Source organism: Protopterus annectens, chromosome 4.part1 (assembly GCF_019279795.1).
Source record: "Protopterus annectens isolate FY-2018-M chromosome 4.part1, PAN1.0, whole genome shotgun sequence".
Lineage (NCBI taxonomy): Eukaryota > Metazoa > Chordata > Ceratodontiformes > Protopteridae > Protopterus > Protopterus annectens.
The window spans coordinates 804,848,823-804,872,261 of record NC_056734.1 but is presented as its reverse complement, the minus strand read 5'-3'; the positions used below and the strand labels follow the sequence as shown (position 1 = coordinate 804,872,261).

The 23,439-nt window shown below is 44.1% G+C and overlaps 1 protein-coding gene across 3 annotated transcripts in view; it reads right to left on the bottom strand.

The window, feature by feature from the left end:
- Positions 1-23,439, bottom strand: part of MINDY4B (MINDY family member 4B) — a 1,400,689-nt gene that overhangs the window by 65,726 nt on the left and 1,311,524 nt on the right. For all 3 annotated transcript variants that reach the window (XM_044070561.1, XM_044070562.1, XM_044070563.1), the window contains one exon: positions 4,821-5,001. In XM_044070561.1, the coding sequence (XP_043926496.1) occupies positions 4,821-5,001 (181 nt within the window). The remainder of the gene's footprint in view (positions 1-4,820; positions 5,002-23,439) is intronic.

The window sequence follows — 23,439 nt, the reverse complement described above, 5'->3', positions numbered from 1 at the left end:
TGCAATTATATCTACCACTAATAGAATAAGTAAAATTTCTTATTGTAAACTTAATTGAAGTTTTAATGAACTTACAATAATTGCAACATCCACATTTTAACATATCCCCAGTTCTAGGATTACTATGCAAGTCCCTCTCAATAAAGTTTTTGAGATTAAAGCCTCTTTTATAAATTATTTTAGGTACTTCTGGGACTTTGTCTCTAATTTGGGCATCATCAATAAGCACAGCCAAATTTTTACATAAAATATTCGCTACTTGTTTTGCATCAAGTAAAAATAAAGTACTGAAAGTTAATGTAAAGTTAACATCATTTTTATCAGTTTGAAGTTTGAACACTATTAGGTAATGTTAAATTGTCTAGCCCTTCCTCTTCTGCTTGTGCAAGACTACACAATATAGGTCTAAACCAGCCTGATATACACTTGTGGGTAACCTCAGATACCCAATATGATATGTTTCTACTTATGTCAGCATTTCTAAGGGTGATGTTGATTTAGTGACTAAAAGGGTTCATGATTTTTTATATGATGTCTTAATGTGTAGGATGTTAGATTCTGAACTATATACATACTTTGTGGTAGATTTTCCAGTTATTCCTTGTATCTGTGGCCTGCCTAAGGTGCATAAGGGGCTTGATAGACCTGCTCTAAGGCCTATAGTATCAGGAAGGGGCTGTTTAACTGAGCCATTGTCTATTTTTGTGCACGATAAGTTGGGAACAGTGGCTTTTAGAATACCATCTGTTTTGAAAGATACTGAACATTTCCTGCGGGATTTGTTTGTAGTGTTTGGAGATGTTGATGTTTCTGATGTTTGGTTGGAAACCTTAGATGTTATGACCCTATTCACTGTCATACCCAATTTGGAGGATATTGAAGCAGTTAGATTGGCCCTGCTGAAACATGGTTCATATTTGAGAGATATGGTTATGTTAATTACCTATCTATTGGAAGTTGTTCTTGAGACTAAAGTATTCATGTTTAACAAATGTATTTACTGGCAGAAGGTTGGCATGGCTATGGACATGGCATGTGCCAATAGCTATGCCAACCTTGTTATGGCTCAATGGGAGGAAGAGTTTGTTCTTGAGAATAATAGGTTCAATAAATCCATTAAATTGTACTGTAGATTTGTGGATGACATCTTTCTCCTGTGGGGAGGTACATCACAGGAACTGACTCAATTTTTGGAATATTTGAATTCTTCTACCTCTTATTTAAGATTTATACATAAAGTGGCTTTTGACAAAATGGACTTCCTGGACAATGACATTATTAAAATAGATAACGGCTCTTTTGAGACTGCACTTTTTTAGAAAAAATTGTTGTAAAAACAATTTATTACATCGCACCAGAATGCACCCTAGCCGTATTTTTGGTAATATTGTTAAGGTACAGGTTCTTAGAATGTCTTGTTTACATACCAATGATGAGATGTTTGCTGGAGCAGTTGGGCATCTATAGGATGAGTTTAGAGAGAGGGTTTATGGTTAAGATGTAGTATTCATGAATATGATGGACTTTATTCATGTCCATAATAGTAGGGCTAAACCCTTCTACTCATCTAGGGTAGAGGGTAATGGTGGCCGTAGAAAAGGAATGACCACTGATAAGTCTGTGAAAAATAAGTTTGATTTGACCTATACCAGTGGTATGAGAAGGGTATGTGGTATTATTAGAAAGAACTGGCCCATGCTTTTAGCTGATGATGGTATCAAAGATATAGTTGGGAATGGTCCCTCCTTCAGTTCAAGAATAGATGCAATTTAAAGAGAGAATTATGCTATAATTTTGATCAAAGTAGGTCCTGTGTTCAGTCAGTTAGGAAGGGTACCTATGCGTGTGAATATATATGTGAACAAAAAACATTTGTACATTCTAATAATGGGTATAAGTCTAACCCAAGTTTTATGCTGACTGTACTTCTGTGTGTTTAGTCTATCTGGCCTGATGTAGAAGCTGTTCATGCTTCTATAGAGGGAAGATTGAACGCCCTTTTAAAGAGCGTATAATGGAGCATCTGGGTTATATACATAGGCATGACCCCACTAGTGCTTTGTATAAGCACGTTCGTGATAAACCTGGGCATACTTTCACTTTTATGGTTTTGTAATTGTTAGATTTTGATATGCAAGGTGGAGATATGAGGAATAAATTAGAATTGACAGAATCCAAATAGATTATCAGGCTCACTGCACATAGAGCACCAGGGCTGAATGGATGTGTACCTTTAAAGCCTCTTTTAAAGGCATGCCCTCTGAAGCACTAATTATGTTCTTTAATTGCTTTTTTAATTGATTCTGCTATTTAAATGTGTTCTGTTTGGTTTTTATTTTATTGGTCTGATGAAGTGCAGTGCATCTGCATGAAAGCGCTTACCACATGTATTTTAATAAATTTATGTCTTTTAGCCATGTTTGGCTGCCTTGTTCTTTTTTACTTATTCGTATCAATTCGTATTCAAAGTGCATATCCCTCTCTAGTGTTAGTGGTGAGGATTCATGCTCCTTGATTACTGGCCCAATGTGGGGACATCACAAACGGGTGGCAGTGGAGGGCATCACATATTCTCACATATTGGTAGGCATCACAGTGACAAACAGTCCATGGTAGTGGTAGTCCACCTCCTGGCCATGGCCAGAGGTGCCAAACTGCTCAGGCCTTACGTTAGTTGCTAATGTTCAGTGCACTTTCCAAGTTGTGAAGGGATATATTGTGGGGGGACTGTTGCAGTTTCTTACTGTTTATCCTTTTTAAGTAGAAGTATGTATTCTATATAATATCTAGTATAACCACTTACTTTTTAATTTCCTCTTTGTTGTTAGTGTAAACTTGGCACTTTAACATCTAACTTTACAACATTAACCATTAATGCAAGAGGACTCTGTCTAAAGTTAAGCAAAATGTCCTAGGAAAGTGGCCATATAAACTTCAGATAGATGTACTTTTTATGCAAGAATTTAAAATAAGCAGAAATCACATATGTTGTATGGGGAGTATTGAGGTGGGGGTGGGGGTGTCCTACAGTAGCCAGTTTGTCAAACAACTCAAATTTGTGTAAATAACAAGTTGCAACAAACGAAGTAAAAACGACAAGATACCACAGACACCTTGCTCCAGCAAAATAAATACAAGCAGTAATAAAACTGCTACAAAGAGCCAAAGAAAGTTGTTGAAAAAACAACTTTCTTTGGCTCTTTGTAGCAGTTTTATTACTGCTTAAACAACTCAAATTTGTCAAACAACTCAAAGAAAGGAATGGCAATCTTTGTGAGACAGAATCTAGGCTGGACCATTGTAGACAAAGGAAAGGATAAGAATGGGAAATAGTCCTCTACTAAGGTTCAAAACCACGAGGACATAATTATACTAGGGTCTGTTTCTGGTCAAATTATAATGACCTAGCCTTTGTAGCTGAGCACATGACTGTCCTAGATATCCTGAATATTCAGCATAGACCAGTCCTCATGGGCAGTGATTTGAATGATGTTGTTGGAAACTCAGTTTTAGACAGGTCAAACCCTAAGAGCAAGCACTACCTCAAAGCTCAGTCAATATTACAGACTAACATGAGCAGGCTACAAATAGCTGACATATGTTACCTCCTCCATCCTACAGATCCTAGGTACTCCTGTACCACTTTGGTAAGCAATGGGTCCAATTGTTTAGACAAAGTTTTAGTATCTAACCTATTAACAAACGACATTACAGAGGGAGAGTTCTTATGTCCAGGTTTGGACGACAAAGCAGTTAAGTCACATGGGGTCCCAAAATAACAAAAGAACCCAAGAGATGGACATTAGATCCCCTAATATTAGCAAACAAGGAGAGTAGATAATGGATACTATGGGAGGTACTGGAATACCTGTGTCTTTCAGCTTTTCCCGGTTAGGGGTCGCCACAGCGGAACTCTGGTCCGCTAATGATTGGCAGTAGATTTTAACATGCCGAGTTGCCAGCCCTGATGCACAACCTTCAATGAAGGTATGCCCATTCATGCATGTCTCCACACAGAAGACGCTCTAGCTGAGAATCGAACCGGACAACGTCTTACTGTGAGGCGACAACGCTACCGCAGCACCACCACCGCAGTTAAGGAATCCTTTGGATTCTGTGCCAATATTCACATGATGGAAGTAATTTAAATAAAGCCCTAAAAGACATGTGCCACAGCTAAGACCAGGCTTTTGGCTCATTTAGTTAGCTGTGTGGAAAAACTGGAAGATGAAGTAGTAGATGTTTTTAAAGAGGTTAAAGAAACAAATTTTAAAAATAACTTTCTGATTGTTGTGGATAATGTAGGTTAGGGAGTTCATTAACCATGTGACCATAAGTTGACTGGACTGCAACAATAAAGGAAACAATCCTTGTATTACATTGCTGTATCTTTGAAATGAAGAACATGTCATGTTATATGTAAATATGTTCACTTTGCATACGTTAGTTCATTTTGCAATAAAAAAACAGTTAAGATGTTAGCATCCTTAAATGGGTAGTATTAAAACAGATTCCTCATAATTATTCCTCCATAACAAAGATTATGGATTTTAAACAGGCTGAATCTTTTCCAGCATCCTTCTAGGTAACAGTTAGACATAGTGTGAGGGCTACCAGACTATAAGTATTGTTCAAGTTCAGTTTACATCAAAACATGTAACACCAGTGTAATACATATAACAACAGCAAAAAGAAGCATGTATGAATATGGGCTAAATATTACAAGCTGAACTTCATTACTGGGTTACAGGCAGAAATTGTGAAGCATAGGTTAAATTTTCTATGGCTCCCTTTTTTTCTTTATCAGAATTTGTACATACCTATTGTAAGTGTTACTGTCTTATTCTGTGATTGCTGCCCATTATAAAAATGAAGATCGAACAAGTGTTCCATTTTCCAGTCAGATAAGAGTGATCTGTTGGTACTGTAAAGAACACTAAAGGTTCCATTGATGTTGCATAACCAAATGGGTAATCTGGGAGTTTTCAACATGCTTCCAACCTACAACAATATTAAAATGGTTATTTTTGGGTTAACCTTCAACAGCACCATTTATGCAAATTAAAATGCCACTATATTTGTTGTTGAATTAAATGCACTGCTTTACTTTAATGTACATTGAATTAAACTGTATTTATTTTAAACCTAGTTCTAGTAATATTCTAGCAGACACCATTTCAACAGTAGCACAGATAACTAGAACTGGGTCAGAAAGTATGCCAGCTATGTGTTAATCCAGAGCTTACTAGTGTAAACTCCAGGGCACATTATGATAACAGACCATCATGAATGCCTGAGTAAGACTTGGCACATGGTATCAAAATTTACTAAGATGTAAACATACTGAAGAGAAAGAGGAGAGAATATGTTCAAAGTCAAATGCAATTCAGAACCATATGGTGTCCCAGTTTACTATCAAAATCAGGAATTGCACATGTACCTCTCAACCTGGAAACATCAAAAATCTGGACAAAGGCCCATGGAAAGTAGGTACAACTGGCCAAAGATCTGGACACTGGTTAACATAAAATTTATATGTGTAATTATGTAACCCCACCCACTCCAGTGGAGTTGTGGGATACCAACATTCAAACGCAAATAGAAGAATAGGAAAAACATTAAACCAGAATCTATTCATGAAAAGTTGAAAGCAAAAATTTAACATTTACAGGCTGTTCTACATAATTACTGCCATGTGTTGTCAAGGTCTTTGAAGCCTGATTTATGCAGAAGGGAATAATGAAGTACATCAGTTTTGTTGCAATCCTGGTTTTAGAGTTCCAGTCATACCTCTCAACCTCTTAATCCAAGAAATCTGGGCAAAGTCAAAATAATGAGGGGACAAAGGCCCAAAAAGAGGCCCAAATGTTTAAATAGTGCTGTTATAAACTTAGAAAGTTGCTAGAATAAACGTTTTTGTGTTACCAATCATTTTCTGAAGCATATGAAATATGAAATTCAAATGTCCCTCATTAGTGAATTAAGGCCTCAATAGTTTGCAAAAAAGAAAAAAAAAACACAACTTTTAAGAGAAACTAACCAAAAATATCTGGATAGTCTGCTGATATCTGGGCAGATGAGATGCATGTTGGGATGGTTACATTGCAGAAGATGGTGCAGAATTAGAAAATCCTGGCTACACCATTGCTTGTAGGTGTGTACTTCCAAGACTTTACTCAATACAAAAAATAGAGATAAGTTATACAGAGTTCCTCTACTGCTTGGCAACCAGCAGCAACTCAATCATCTCTGTAAGAACATACACCATGCACACAAAACTCTTATCCTTATATAACCATGTCTTTTGCTGAAAGTGGAACTGTCCATACATTTACTGAAAAGCATACCACACACTAGTGAAATGGCAGCTCACTTGTTATTATCATGGTAATAAACTATTCGCCATGGTGGGTGACTTAATCTAAGCAACAAAGATAAATAATGACAGTGTATGCAGTAACTTAAGCTACCATCCTACGGAGGATTAGCTAAGCCAGCAGGAGGCATTAGGACAGTGAACCAGTGCTGCATTCTATCACAAGACCGATAAACATGCAGTCATTAACAGTGCATGTACCAGCAGCATGTCCAAAATGTGGAAAATAAAGGAGATCCCACAGGGGAAAAAAACATGCGGACAAGTAGAACATGCAAAGTTGGAAGGCACCACAGATCCAAGCACTGATAAATGGTAACCCTTAGCTAATGGATCATATTACCCTGTACAACAATGACGTTACTTGTCACTCAGATAACAACAACATCAAGATATTCTGGACCTCATGGTTACTATCATCATGCAACATAACAACTAAGGGTACTTACATATTATCGCAGCCAGATATTTGCGCTAATGCAGGTTGCTTCCTGATCACTAAATGTGTTCCTCAATTTGCTTGAAATGCAATATAGTGTGCTTTCTTTAACAAAACAGGTTGTTTTCCGGAGGCCTATCAACACAAAGTACACAACATACAGTTGTTGTTTCTTCGTGCTCTTTACTGGCAGTAGAAGCATGTTGCTTCATTGCAAGGCTGCCCACTGAATATTCTTTGTCAGCCAGTGCTGTCAAATAACGGCCGTTCATACTGTTGAGAATTCATGGCTGGGAGTGTTGAAGTTTGTGACATGTGGATTATTGCTCTTTTTTTTTTTTTTTTTTTTTTTTTTAGTCCAAATGACATCTTTTAAGCTGGCTGTGCATTTCATTCACAGCGTTTGCAGAAAAATAGACAAAAAAAAAATTCCGAAATGAATGCAAAATCATTATTTACATTCTTGCTTGTGTACTGCAAGTAGACTTAAAACCACATGGAGGAAATCGATGTGCCCGCAGTAGCAAGCCAGAGATTTCTAAGGCACATATTCTCCTACAGTAACATAATGAACTCCACTCAACACATAAAAAACACTATGAAACACACCCATACGGAAAAGAGCAATATTTGCACTGTTTATTAGGAGTAATGTAGACCACGTATCCTTTTATTACATTTGTATAACACAGCTGAAGTTTACCCATTCCCGCAATATAAACAGTTTCAAGGGAATATAAGTAAATTCATTGTCTGCAGTTCTTACACAAACAGCATGACACGCAGCGGTAAAGAGTAAACCTACATTGCATTATTTACTTTTTCAGTTGTCGAACTCATAAAACTGCCCAAACAAACCAAAACAGTTTAAAGAAAACACTGTTTCTATGCCTTTTAATAGATTATTGGCACCACTTTATTCATCGGGAAGCAACCTGAATTAGCGCAAAAATCTGGTTGCGATAATACATAAGTATCCAACCAAGAAAACTACTGCATTAGTACAACTGCAGAAATCCTGTAAACACTCTGTTCCTCACAAAATTACAATGTTTAGTTAAAAGTTAATTTAAATGAGTTCCTCACACTAGCATGTCAGTCATTGCAGCAATGGCTTCTGTTCAGCATTTCAAGCATCTTCTAGTCAAATACCAGCTACTCCCTCAATTGCTAACTAATTGAAAATTACTTGAACTAATTTCCAGCTTGATCGCATGGCATAAGATCACCGCAAACTTTTATTTACCTAACGATCTAAAACAAACCAGCAGTTTCGAAAAAAAAAAAAGCAGCCACTTCATCTTACTGTCTCTTGAGCGATGTAAATAATTAATATTTAAATCACTATAACCCAAGGTCCCTGGTCTAAACCCTCCCAAACCCACTCTGTCATGTTCCCACTCTCCTCTCCGTAAACTCCGTTCATTCATCAATTATGATTCATGATCATATTGCTTTTTTTTTACTCCTTTGTATTATTTACAGTGCTTTCCACAATATTATTTTAACCATCCTTCTTCCTTTTTTGATTAATTTACCCTATATATGTTTTTCTTTTTTACTTACCTAGAGGAGCCTGAGAAAGTACATTTTCTCATCCTGATCCTGGCCTGTGGAGACTTGGAGTGCTGCTGCTGTTCGGAACGGACAAAGTTAACTTGGCAGACAGAACTTAAATTGTAAACAACAGTTGTGGCAAAACAGCACCGCTCGTGCTCGCAGCTGTCATGCGTTATTTCCAAAAACAGGAAAGAAGGTAAACATTACACAAATCAGCAGTCTGAGAGTCTCCAACCTGACAACAGAATTCTCCGACACTAAGGAAGTCTGCTCCAGTTAGTCACAAAACTGAAGTCATCACACATACCCTTGCATGTCATTGATAATGTTGCGGGATATGCTGGTGATGCGGGATGACATCAGCTACCACTTCAAATTGCAAGTAAAAATAAAAAAAAAAATTTTTAAAAATCTGGAAATGAAGGGGACCATAGTGAATTTGTGGCACCCCATTATTTTGCCCTCAAAACCAGTAAATACCGAGGAATTTAGTACAGTTGAGAGGTATGATTGCATATCTTTGTACAGTGTTACATCGAATGATTATTTTCAACATCTCGTAATATTGAACTGAAAGTGGTTGAATTTATATTAGCAAATGTGAGTATACATTCGCTAATATAAAGTCGACTTTCTGAATGGAGATAGTGGCACACTGTGGATCAGGAAATTTATCCTTTTCCTAACTGTAGTGTGATCTTGGAGTTGGTATATATAATATGCAGGGGGTGGGGGGGGGGGTGCAAGGGAGCTTGCCCCCCTGCAAAAACTAAAAGGAAACGTGGGCATTTGAAACTGGAAGTTAGGGAATTCAAATGTTGAGCTCCATGTTTATCACATTCGAAATTTGTTATATATGAACTTCCTAAAATCGACATATATAGTCAATCTTTAAAACAAAAATATTCTGCAATTCCTGATTATGATAGTAAACTTTTAGTTATGTACACACCATAACTTCAGATGTTTGGGATCCATCTCGCCTACATTCTGAATGATGGGTTCGGAGCCGATCCCTCGGCTCCGACTCGGCACGCTTATGCCAAAGAGCGAAGTCTCTTATTGGCTGAGCTTACTATATCCCAGGATGCACCACCATCAGTCCCCCAGATCTAGTTTGTCCGCATACATGCACACATGCATACCCTGCTTATATAACATCGTCAGATGAAACAAGATAAAAACAGTGGAGCTCAAAACCGTTCTATCTCTTCTGATCTGCAAGGCAGGGGAAGGAGGGTGGGTATCAGGAATGTGGCGAGATGGATCCCAAACATCTGAAGTTATGGTGAGTACATAACTAAAAGATGTTATGTGATCCTATCTCGCCTACATTCTGAATGATGGGACAGCGTCCTAGCACCTGAATCCTGGGTGGCTCACTGGAAAACACTCCTGAGTACCGTGGAACCAAATGAAGCTCGTCCTTTAGATGCCACATCCAATTTGTAGTGGGAAATGAAAGTGTGCGGGTTGGACCAAGTAGCCGCAGCACAAATTTCCGAAATAGCGAGCTTGGAATGAAAAGCTATAGAAGTAGCCATAGCTCTGGTAGAATGAGCTTTGATAGATGATGCAAGTTGCTTATTTGAAGAAGAATAGGCCTGAGTTATGCAATCTCTGATCCATTTTGAGATTGTAGCTTTTGTGATGGTTTGGCCCAATTTATTATCTGAGAAGGACACAAACAACTGGTCTGACTTACGAAGTTGCTGAGTCCTGTCTAAATAGAAGCGTAATTGCCTGTGAACATCCAATTTATGGAGAGTGTATTCTGCTTCATTAGAGAATTTTGGAAAGAAAACTGGTAGTTCTAGAGATTGTTGAAGACAGAAACTAGAGCAGACCTTTGGGACAAAGGATGGATTAGGCCTAAGAGATACTCTATCTTTGTGGAAAATCAGATATGGTGGTTTAATAGACAGGGCTTGAAGCTCTGAGACTCTTCTTGCCGAAGTAATAGCCACTAAGAATGCCGTTTTCCATGACAGATATTTCAATTCGCATGTAGCAGCCGGTTCAAAGGGGGAGATGTTAATGCGCGAAGCACTAAATCAAGATCCCACGGAGGTGCAGGATGAAAAACTGGTGGTCTTAACAGACTCGCACCTTTAATGAATGTTTTGCATAGCCTGCTGCTCATCAAAGGAGGATCCGTGGATTCATGGAATTTAGAGATAGCAGCTAGTTGAACTTTAATAGTTGAGACAGAAGATCCCTGATTAAATAGGGATGTTAAGAATTTCAAAACCTCTGGGACAGGAGCAGTGATAGGGTCTAAGCCCTTGAGTTGAGCCCAGATAGCAAACCTCTTCCACTTACTGAGGTACAATTTGTTAGTGGTGGGTTTGTGGGCCGAAGACAAAATGTGAACAACTTCCGGGTCTAGCGTGTGACTTCTAACTAAGGTCGGAAGTGGAGGAGCCAAGCTGTCAATTTCAGAGATTGAAGGGACTGATGCCAATGTCCCGACTGATGGATTAGCAAATCCGGGATCAGGTCTAAGGTCCACGGATCGTCCACTGCATGCTTTTCAGGTAAGGAAACCATATCTGACGAGGCCAGTATGGGGCAATCAGAATCATTGAAGACCTTAGCTGAGAAGCTTTTGAATAACTTTGGCAAGGAGTGAAATTGGAGGAAAGGCATAAAGCAACCCTGTTGGCCAGGGTTGTGCTAGAGCATCCATGGCGGTACTTCCTGATGAGGAATCAAGGAGAAGAACCTTTGGCACTTGGTGTTTTGTGGAGTCGCAAATAGGTCGCAGCACGGCGTCCCCCACCTCTTGAAAACCTGGGCTGCTACTGTGCGGTTTAGAGACCATTCGTGAGGAGAGAGAATTGTCCTGCTTAATTTGTCCGCCAACACATTTGACTTTCCCGGGATGTGGGTCGCTACCAAGAAGCGGTTGGTAGCTACAGCCCATTCCCACACTCTCATGGCCTCTCTGCAAAGGGGATACGATCTGATCCCTCCTTGTTTGTTCAGGTACCAAACCACCGACATGTTGTCTGTGTGGATGGCGATGATGCCCTGAGGAAGGAACTTGTGTAAGGCCTGTAGGGATAGAAGTACAGCCCTCATCTCCAACACGTTGATGTGGAGAAGAGCTTCGTCCGGAAGCCAGGAGCCCTGAACTAGCCTGCCCAGACAATGCCCCCACCCTATCTGGGAGGCATCTGTCGTCAGGGTAACCACTGGAGGGAGAACAAAGGGTTTTGCCTGATCCAAGTTGGAAGTCTGAAGGCACCATCGTAGGTCCCTTTTGCATAATTCCGTAAACATGATGTGATGATTGAGGGAAGATCTTGAAAGGACCATTGAGTTGATAAGAGCCACTGAAGAATCCTCATGTGTAACCTTGCTAGAGGAACTAAAAGTACCGTGGCAGACATTGAGCCTAGAACCTGTAGGACCATCCTGGCTGGGGCTTTGGATCTCGAGATCAGAGCTTGAACTTGGCCCTGTAAGGTTGGCATCCTTTCGGCAGGAAGAAAGACACGCATCAATCTTGAGTCTATCTCTGCTCCTATAAACTTTATGCGCTGAGAGGGCAGCAAGACAGACTTTGACCAATTGAATGTAATCCCCAGGGAAACACCCAGGGAGATGGTGGCTTTGAGGTTGTCCATAAGTAGATGCCTGGTGGTGGCAGTCAGGAGCCAGTCGTCGAGATAGGGAAACACTTGGAATCCAAGGCTCCTCAGGTGAGCCGTCACTACTGCCAAACACTTGGTGAACACCCTGGGGCTGTGGTGAGACCAAAGGGCAGAGCACAAAATTGGTAATGACTGGCTCCCAGGCTGAAGCGCAGATACCTTCTGGACGCCTGATGTATCGGTATGTGATAATAGGCGTCCTTGAGGTCTATGGAGCACATCCAAACATCCTTCTCCAACAACGGGAGAATGGATTGCAACGTGACCATTCGAATTTGGATTTCGTAGCGGATAGGTTCAGTCTGCTGAGATCCAATATTGGTCTCAGGTCCCCTGTCTTTTGGCACTAAAAAGAACCTGGAGTAATTTCCTGATCCGATTTGGTCTGTGGGGACCGGTTGGATGACTCCTTTTGTAGCAGCTTTGAAGCTTCTGCGGCTGCTATTTCCCTTTGACTGGGTGGTGGGTCCAGGATTCTCTTGGACGGAGGGGGTGAGTATTTGAATGGGATGGTGTAACCTCCGGCAATTATCCGAAGCACCCATCTGTCCTGAGTGATTGACTCCCAGGCTTTTAGGTGCTTGGCAAAACGACACCCGACTGGCTCGAGCAGCACAGCCGGGCAATCCCTCATGTCGTGTGGGAGGCTGAAGAGCCACGAAAGGACTCGCGGTCTCCAGAATTGCGGGGCCCTCTGCCGCCTCTGGGACGGCGTCTCCCTGAAAAATTTCCCCGCCCTCTGCCTCTGGGCGGGGAATCTTCCTGCTGTTGGGAGAAAAACTTGCGAGATTTTGAACCACATTTTCCCCTCCTTTGGCCTTGGGGTAAGGCGAAGGGAGTGGAATAACGCGCCCCTGCGGCAGATAACGTTTTCCCCCGTTGCTCAGAGCGGGGAAGGGTGTCGTGCACGGTGGGGCCAAACAATGAGGACCCACCAAAGGCAGCGTCGTGAAGGAAGACTTGAAGGCCTCCGCAAACTGACACAAGCGGAGCCAGGCCTGTCTCGTAGAGCCACGCCTGTGCCTGCCGCTCTACCGCCCCTTGCCGCATAGGATATGAGCCTCATGGGCGAGTTAGCAATTGGCGTAAGGATAGCCAACTGAGAGCTAACGGACTGGGCTAGCTGTTCAGGTAGGTTACCGAGAGGAGTCTGACAACTCCTTGACCAGATCCCTCTGAAGCCTGGTAAAATGTGCCAAATAATTCAGAGACCTTAAGGTAAAGGCCGCTGAAGTCAGGGTGCGCTTCCCGTACCTATCCATACTCCTAGACTCCTTATTAGGAGGATGGATGGGCGTTGAAGCCTCTGCCACGTCCTGCTGTGTAGCAGATGCCACCACCATGGCATCTACAGCCACGCCTTTAGTAAGGAACTCCTTCTCGGGGAGCAGATAAGAATTTGTTTGGACGAGAAGGGACTGGTTCCACAGTATCCGGGTGTTCCCGCCCTTGACAAACTAAATCCAGAAGCTCGTCGAAGGGCGGAGATACCCAGGAGGCGGAGGGCTGAGCCCCAAAGGCCTTGAGGAGCACTGATTCGTCCGCAGAGGGGGTTTGGTCATCCAGCCGCCTCGTTGTTTGAGGATCTCTAAGATGTCTGCAAAGGAGACATCATCCGAGGACGACTTAGGGGACCCCTCTGCATCATCCATATCCGTGTCCGATGTGATAGACTCGGGGCAGTCCACGTGCTTCCTCTTGCACGATCTCTTCCTTGGGGTTCCTCTGGAGATGACTCCGAAGAACCCTCAGGAAGAGGGAACCCCACTGGGGGTAACCTCAGGCCTCGGGGCTCCGCTGGCTACGGACAGGGAACTGCCAAAGACCCAGTCTCCACGCCCAGGGAAGGTGCTGGTAAAACCGGAGAGATGGCGAAGAGGATTTGGCCAAGGCACTCCTCATGGCTCTGAAAGCCGGACCTCCAGAATCCTGGGAGCGTCCAGTCTCCGGGGCCATGATAGTAGACGGAAGTCCCGCAGTCGAAGCACTGAGAGGGAGGCTCGGAACCGAAAGCACCTGTCCCGATACATCACCCTCGTGTCCTGCCGAAGATGTCTGCGTACCAAACTCGGACCCGCGGGCCCGGGTTGCACTAAGGGTCGGAGCCGACCCTGAGATCTCCACCGGCTCCAAGAGCACCTGCTCCGGCGGAGCGAAGCAGTCGGAGGAGGAATAACAATGGGGTGGGTCATGGCCATCGGCTCCGAAGCCAACTGGGTCGGAGCCGAAACAAATTTTGGAAGACTGGGGACTGGAAAAGTCTTTGGAGCACCCTGACTATATCAGAATCCGACATTCTCGAAGACCGAGAGGAAACAGAACGGGTTCGAGAAGACCTCTCCCTCGGCCCCAAGGGACTAGGGGACCGGCTCGGCGACTCTATGAGAATCGGCGCCGAGGAAACACACACCAGATTCCATCGGTGCCGAGGTAGACTTCGGCGAGGAGGAAGTGTCTGAGCGGGCGACCCTTGTCGGCTCCGAGAGCAGTGGAGCCGGCGAAGGTGACCCGCCTCGATGCCCCAGCCATCGGCTCCGAAGCCCGAGTCGATACTGGAGGCATCGAGGCAGACGTTCGACCTCGGCTCCGAAGTCTTTGGAGCCGAAGGAGAGGCCTGCCTAGGTCTCTTGGCAGTCGGATCCGACGGACTGGTCGGAGCCGAAGCCCTTTTCTTTTTGGCAGGAGTCGGAGCAGAAGACAAGGCTTCTTCAAAAGAGGGTTTAATCAACCCTTTAAGAATTAATTTATTTTTCCTCTCCTGGAGGACCCTAGAGGAAAAAGCGTGACAGACGCTGCATGACTCCTGCAAGTGCTTTGCCCCTAAACAATAAACACAAAGTAGATGGTCATCAGTAACAGACATCTTAAAAGCACATTTAGTACATTTTTTAAAGCCCGAAGGCCTAGGGGCTTGAGACATGATGTCAAACAATTTCTGACAGGAAATTTCACAACTGTAGAATCGCTATGACAAAAAACCGAAGGCTTACAGAAACAGTGTAAAAACACAACCTTAGGTGTAATAACCGGGAACTTTAACACACTAAAAAGTTCAGTTATACAGTTTGACCGAAAAGGCCCTGGATTGAAAGGGGGGCCGAAACAAACTCTACCCAATCACACACAATAAATTCCACTACTCAATCGTACACAACAGGCAGCTATAGGCAGCAATAGCCGTTAAAACGGCTTTTGTGAAATACAAGCACAAAAACTGACAGAAAAAGTAGTTAATAAAAGCTACTCAGCCCAGCCAGCTCGAACCACGTCCTTGCAGTTAAGCGGCAAACGAGATCTGGGGGACTGATGGTGGTGCATCCTGGGATATAGTAAGCTCAGCCAATAAGAGACTTCGCTCTTTGGCATAAAGCGTGCGGTCGGAGCCGAGGGATCGGCTCCGAACCCATCATTCAGAATGTAGGCGAGATAGGATCACATAACATCTGATGTGCAATCATCTCTGACCTCCATGAATAATTTCTACTGTATCTTGTATCTAATACTGCTGACGCTGTAGTAAAAAAGCACAGGACAGCCAAAACAGTACATATGTCTGAATATCTCTGCTAACACCAACCATGTAACACAAGCAGCACAGACACAATAGTTACAGTACCCCACTATCTTTTGCCCATTGTGACTCCATATTGTCAACCTATCTACAGATATCCTGCAGAAACAGGTTCCACTGCCAATCATGAGCGGAACAGAGTTCCGCTGTGGCGACCCCTAACCGGGAAAAGCCGAAAGACCATTTTATTATATTGAGGACCTATATGTCCCATTATTCACATTACAAGGCCAACAGTTTTCAAACACTGTAGAGGTTGTTGTAGACAATCCTCAGCCATAAATATGTACAGTCATGTGCAATTACTATCTGACAGTATGGATTAGTAAACAATATAGGCAACCATTATAATAACTTAATACCACTCTCCACCCACGGATGATACACAAACACACATGCTTCCCTTCCTTTCTTACTTGGTCTCTGTCTCTCTCTCTCTCTCTATCTCCCTCTCTGGTGGATATGGAAAAGTACATCTGTTTTGCATAGGCAGCAGCTTGAGTTTTGTAAGTAATGCACATGATCAGCTGATGGCCTGGGCATACAGTCCCACACTTGTTAATTGCATGTAGAACAGCTGCGGTATCATTCCTATAGCCAATTGCATGGAAACACACTCCTATAACTAAGCACTTCATGTGGGTGTTGGCCTTTTTCCTTCACTGTGAGCAGGATTTCATGTGGGCAGTTGACAAACAGCATCACAGAGGGTAGTTGGAAATAAGAAGTTATGTACCTACCATAACGTTCCATGTTAGTTGTCTTCTTCTCGCCTTCTTTCTTGCTGGATGGGTTCGGAGCCGATCCTCGGCTCCGACTCGGCCAATACTAAAGCTCGAGAGCTAATTCCACCGGCTCGAGGCTCCCCTATATCCCACAATGCTAGGCGGTAACTACTCAGATCTCGTTTGATAGCTATACCAAGCAATCCTAGTCTCCATAGAATGGAGTAGGGAAACCCACCTCAAAACAATCTGTCATAAAAGAAAGGCAGACCTCAGTAAGGATAGAAGAGGTGGAAGAACGTGTGGGAATGACAACTTTCGGAAGAAAAACACAAAATGAATTCCAGTCAGTGTGTCCAGGCTTGGGGGAAGGAGGGTGGGACGCAAGAAAGAAGGCGAGAAGAAGACAACTAACATGGAATGTTATGGTAGGTACATAACTTCTTAATGTTAAGTTGTCAATCTCGCCTTCATTCTTGCTGGATGGGACCGTGTCCCTAGCACCTTATCCCGGGTGGCCTATCGGAACAGACTCTTGAGAACAGTGGAACCAAAATTGGCACGACTTCTGGAAACCATGTCCAATTTGTAATGTGAAATGAATGTATGAGGAGAAGCCCAGGTGGCTGCTGCACAAATTGAATCTATTGGCAGCCTATCCTGAAAAGCTACGGATGTAGCTAATGCCCTAGTTGAATGAGCTCTAGGTCTTGAGGGTAGTTTTTGATGTCTGATCGCATAGATGAAGGTCATTGTAGAGGTGAGCCATCTAGAGAGGAATACTTTAGTAACTGGAAGGCCCAATTTGCCTTCCACATATGACAGAAACAATTGATCAGATTTCCTGAATTGTTTAGTCCTGTCTAAGTAATATCTAAGTTGGCGATGAACATCCAAAAAATGTAGCTTTTGTTCCGACCTGTTTGAATAGTTAGGGAAAAAGACAGCAAGATCAATAATTTGGTTTAGGTTTATTTGAGAAGAAATTTTAGGCAAAAAGGATGGATTAGTATGGAGGGATACCCTATCTTTGTGAAAAACTAAGTAAGGAGGACGACTGCACAGAGCATGGAGTTCGGATACCCTTCTCGCTGAAGTTATAGCTACCAGAAAAAGTGTCTTCCAAGAAAGCAACTTCAGAGAACATGAAGCCGCCGGCTCGAAGGGGGGAAGAATTAAAGATGTCAGAACCAAGTTCAAATCCCATTGAGGCGGGGGATCTTTGATTGGAGGTTTAAGAAGAAATACACCCCTTAAAAAGGCTTTACAGAGTTTGTGAGCCATGATGCTAGACTCTGAAACACCAACATGAAAATTTGATATGGCAGCCAGTTGAACTCTAATGGTTGATGCAGAAGATCCTAAATGAAAGAGTTCTGCTAGAAAGTCTACAATAGACTGGATAGGTGCAGTAAAGGGATCTATGTTTTTTGATGTTGCCCAAAAGGAAAAGCGTTTCCATTTGCTACTATAAATCTTCCAGGTAGAAGATTTATGAGAGGCTATCAAGATATCTCGGACCGAGCAAGATATTGAGGGAAGCCTGGCTAAGGTTGGAATTGGAGAAACCATGCTGTGAGGTTTAGAGAAGGCAGAGATTGGTGCAGCTGACCTGATTGGTGGGTTATCAGATCTGGTACTGGGTCCAGATGCCAAGGCTGCTCCAAAAGGTAATGATGAAGAAAGGGAAACCATATCTGTCGAGGCCAGTAAGGAGCAATGAGGATCATTGTCACTCTCAAGGTGATGGCTTTCTGAATTAGTTGAGATATCAGTGGAAAGGGGGGAAAGGCATATAGAAGTCCCCGGGGCCAATCATGGACTAGAGCGTCTCTGGTGGGATGGCCTGGTAACGGGAAGAGAGTGAAGAAGTCGTGACACTTGTTGTTTTGGGGAGTAGCTAAAAGATCGCAGCAAGGCTGGCCCCATCTTAGGAATACTTCTTCTAGAACTGATTTCTTTAGAGACCACTCGTGGGGCATGAGAATTGCTCTGCTCAATTTGTCTGCAATAACGTTGGATTTCCCGGGAATGTGCATTGCTATCAGAAAACGCTGAGAAGAGATCGCCCATTGCCAAAGTCTGAGTGCCTCTCGACATAAAGGGTATGATCTGGTTCCGCCTTGTTTGTTGATGTACCACACTATGGACATATTGTCCGTTTGAATTGCAATAGTCCCAGTGGGAAGAGAGTTGTCAAGGGCTTGCAACGCTAAAAGCACTGCTCTCATCTCTAAGATGTTTATGTGCAAGTGGCACTCGAAAGGTTGCCACGTGCCCTGGACTGTCCTGCCCTGATAATGCCCCCCCACCCGATCAGGGAGGCGTCTGTTGTCAACGTGGCGACTGGGGGGGGGGGGAGTGAAGGGTCTTCCTCGGAGAAGTTGAGGTGATGTGATCCACCAAGACAGTTGATTCTTGCATGCTTGAGTTATCAATATGGTATGGGACATCGGGAGCTGTTGAAAGGACCATTGAGTAAACAGCATCCATTGGAGGATCCTCATATGAAAGCGAGCTAAGGGGAGAAGGGGAATAGCTGCTGCCATGAGTCCTAGTACCTTCAAAACCAGTCTGGCTTTGACTTTGTTGCATTGTAAGAGAAGGGTAACTTGGTTCCGAATGTCTGACACCCTCTGCTCTGTGAGTCTGGCTGAAAGATTCAGTGTGTCTAAGGTGGCGCCTATAAAGACAATAGATTGACAAGGCGACAAAGCAGATTTTTCGAAATTTATCGAAATGCCTAGAGCTTGGCAAGATTGGATGGTGAAGTCCCTGGATAGGAGAAGCTGATGTCTGGTGGTGGCAGTAAGGAGCCAGTCGTCCCAATATGGAAACACCTGGAATCCTTGACGTCTCAAGTGAGCCGCGACCACTGCCATGCATTTGGTGAACACATGGGGGGCTGTAGTGAGACCAAAGGGCAGGGCCCTGAACTGGTAGTGACTGGCTCCCAGCCTGAAGCGGAGATATCTCCTGGAGCGTCTGTTCATTTTGATGTGGTAGTATGCGTCCAGAAGATCTATCGAGCACATCCAATTGTCCTGACCCAAGAAGGGTAGAATGGACTGTAGCGTGACCATCCGGAATTTTGTTTTCCTGACAAACTTGTTTAAGTAGCTGAGATCCAGTATGGGTCTCCAGTCCTCTGTTTTCTTTGGTACCAAAAAGAATTTGGAGTAGATTCCGGATCCTTGCTGGTCTGCCGGGACTGATTGGATAGCTCTTTTTGATAGCAGCTTTGAAATTTCTAATGCTGCTTGTTCCCTTAGACCGGGTGGAACATCTGGAAGGGATCTTTTTGGTTGGGTTGGGATGTGAGTAAAGGGAATTTTGTAACCCTTGGATATGATCGACTGTACCCATTTGTCTTGAGTAAGGGAAAGCCAGGCTTTTGGGTACAGTGATAACCTTCCCCCGACTGCCTCCGAAGGTGGACAGCCGGGCAGCCCCTCAGGGGTGCTGAAAGGGTTTGTCAGAGAACATTTCTCTGCTACCCTGGTTTTGCGGACCTCCTCTGCCTCTAGGGCGGTGTCTATTATTATTCCCCCCTCTGCCTCTGGAGGGGAATCGGCCTTGTGCGTCAGATGAGACTCCCTGGGATTGTTTTCGGAACCACATCTTTCCTCCCCTTTGACCTTTGGGATAGGGTCTAGAAGGGGTAGAAAAACGGACTCCTACAGCAGAGAGAGTCTTACCCTCTACCTCGCACCTGGTCAATGTATCCTTCACCTGTGGACCAAACAAGGATGATCCATTAAAGGGAGAATTGGTGAAGGACGCCTTGAAAGGGTCTGCAAAGTTGCATAGCCTCATCCAGGCGTGACGTCGTAAGGCAACACCTGTGCCTGCGGCTCTACTCGCCCCATCTGCTGCATAAGAGACCAGCCGCATGGAGGAGTTAACGATGGAATTTAGGGTTGCCAACTGGGAGTTCATTGTGTCTTTGAACCCCTCAGCTGTAGGATCCTTTATCAGTTCACCCATATCCTTGAGTAAATCTCTCTGGAACCGAGTGAAGTGGCATAAGTAGTTCAGCGACCGCATTGAAAAGGTTGCTGATGAGAACATCCGCTTGCCATACCTGTCCATGGTCCTAGATTCCTTATTAGGAGGATGGACAGGAACCGAAGGATCAGCTAACTCCTTCTTTGTGGCCGCAGCCACCACCATGGCATCAACAGGGACACCTTTGGATAAAAAATCTTTGTCTCTGGGGGCAGTAATAAATTTGGATGGTCTCCTCGGGGTGGTTTCCACTGAGTCAGGAGCCGTCCAAGCCTTCCTTGCCACCACTTCCATAAGGGGGTCAAAGTGGGGGGACACCCAGGAGGTAGAAGGGCGAGAACCAAACGCCTCAAGATACACTGACTCATCCTCCGAAGGGTTAAGGGCTGGCCAGTTCCCCCTCTGTTTCAGGATCTCAAGGATGTCAGCAAAGGAGCCATCCTCAGAGGGAGATCGAGGGGAACCTTCGGATTCCTCTAAGTCAGTGTCAGAGGTGATAGACTCAGGGGAGTCAATGTGCTTCCTCTTGCACTGCCTCTTCCTTGGGGGATCTCCTGCAGGGTCAGGAGAGGCCTCGGAAGAGGAAGAAATTCCCAATGGGGAATCTTGAGGAGTTGGCTCTCTGCGGTCTGAGACAAGGGGGTGAGTAGAAATCACCGCAGGCACTGTAGATGGAGGGGCTGAAGGAGCTGACTGTGGGGCAGAACCTGGTTCTAGCACGCTCTGCATGACCTCGAAGGCACCCCTGTCAGGCAAGGCCCGAGGCCCCCGCTCCGAAGAGACAAGGACCTTCCCCGGCACTGACAGAGATGGCTCCGAAGCCGATGTCGGAGCCAAACTCACCAACGCCGAAGCCCCGAGAGGGAGAGCGGGGTCGGACAAGGGTCCGATGCCACTCGCCCCCTCGGAGCCGATGAGGGAAGCTCGGCGCCGAGATCCCTCCAAAGAGGAGATCGGAGCAGACGACGGAGCCAAAATGGAAGGTATCGGATCCGACGCACCGACAGTCATGGCTCCGACAAGCCTTGGCTCCGAACTCAAAGGAGTCAGAGGAGGAATGTATTGGGGAACGGGAATAGCCACTGACTGGTGAGTCGGGCCATGCAGCATTTGGGCCAGTGCCTCGGACTTGAGAAGTCTACTCACTACCCTTTGCAAGTCATGGTCTGATAATCTGGAAGACCGTGAGGAATGAGTTTTGTGACTTCGTTCCGAAAGAAGAGGGGATCCTGGCGCGAATGCACGGATCCGATAGAGGGGGATCTGGACCTCTTTCTCGATTGTGGCTCCGATAAAGGTATCGGAGCCGACAAAGTTTATCAGCCTCGGCTCCAGCCGGAGCCGAAGGTAACAGTATGAGGCTTAGAAACATCGGCTCCAGCCAGAGCTGATGTCGAAGCCGACTTAGACTTCTCAGCAGTCAACTCTGGAGCAGGAGCCGACTGTTTGGAAGTTCTTGAAGGCTTCCCCGACACAGACTGAGTCGGGGGGGCCTTCAGGCTTTAATAAGCCCCGCAAGATAAGCTTATTCTTGCATTCCTGCAGGACTCTAGGGCTAAACCCATGACAAAAAGCACAAGAGTCCTGCAGGTGCAAAGGCCCCAGGCAATACACACAAGAAGTGTGACCGTCTGTCAGAGACATTTTCTGACAGCACGAATCACACTTCTTGAAGCCTGAGACCTTGTCTTTAGCCATAGTAAAAAAGAGAGCCTAGCACACACAAACACACTCCAGACACTCTCTTTAGAAAAAATATTAAAATAAATTATTAAGGTTAAGCCACAAACACACACACACAAGCCCTTACAAAATAACTAATTTAGTAAAGGACTAGGGAGAGGGAAGGGGCCGAAGGCCTAGAATAAGGGAACAGGGGGCTAGACAAACAGGGGTCGATTTATCTAAATCTTTAAATTAAACTGAAAGGTTATGTATCAAAAATAAAAAAGGGGTTATTAGAAGTACCTAAAGGTAAAAATGAACTAACCTGCCTGAGCCGGTAGAAAACGCACCTCGTCAGCTATAGCGGCAAACGAGATCTGAGTAGTTACCGCCTAGCATTGTGGGATATAGGGGAGCCTCGAGCCGGTGGAATTAGCTCTCGAGCTTTAGTATTGGCCGAGTCGGAGCCGAGGATCGGCTCCGAACCCATCCAGCAAGAATGAAGGCGAGATTGACAACTTAACATTACCTCTTACAACATACACTGTGGAGACAAGCCAACAAATAGAAGGGGAATGTTCCAGACATGGGAACAGAATGTACGTATTGCTGTTCTACATTTGAAGTAATATTGGTTTAACAGGGTTTGTGTGGATATGGCTGTTCTACATGATTTAAAGTCTGGCATGCCAGTGTTATGTGGTTGAGGAAACTCTCAGCTGTAGGGCTATCTGTAGACTGGCCAGAGTTTGGAGTCTTACATGTGGCATGTTACTCTCACATTTCCTATCTTTAGAAATGCAGTAGCATACTCTAATGATTGCAGTCACTACATGGTGACATCCATGTGAGTTACTGACTTCATATCCCTCAGAAGAGTATGTCACAACAAACTGTGTTACACCAGGAAATTTCTCAGTTTATCACAGCAATATGTCAATATTGGCCCTGTGATTGTGCTTCCGTCCCCCAAGTCTGTCACCCTTTGTCCATATGTCATGTAGAAAGAGGTGCATATGTACAGTACATCATTATTTACTGACATCATACCTGCTAACAAGTCAATGAGATATCAGACTGCTAGACATGTTATGTATAGTAGGCCTTAAATTTGAGGATAAAACCTGGACATTCTGTTGTAGTCTGTACAGTAGTGAGGTCTGTGTACTTATGGTGATTGTTGACAGAGTGCGTATTGTGAATATGTTATCTGACCTTTGTACAGACTGTTGTAGATGTCATTGTTCTTGGTCCTGTTCTATCTGACATTGCATGCTGCTCCAGTTTATGGTACCCTATCAGCGTACATGTTTGTAGGGCCAGACTGACATATGTCCCATACCACAGTCAGGCATCAGACTACACTGTGTATTGGCCCAGTATATGCAAGGTTAGTGTGTGAGTGGCACATATGAGGATGGTTATGTTCACACAGT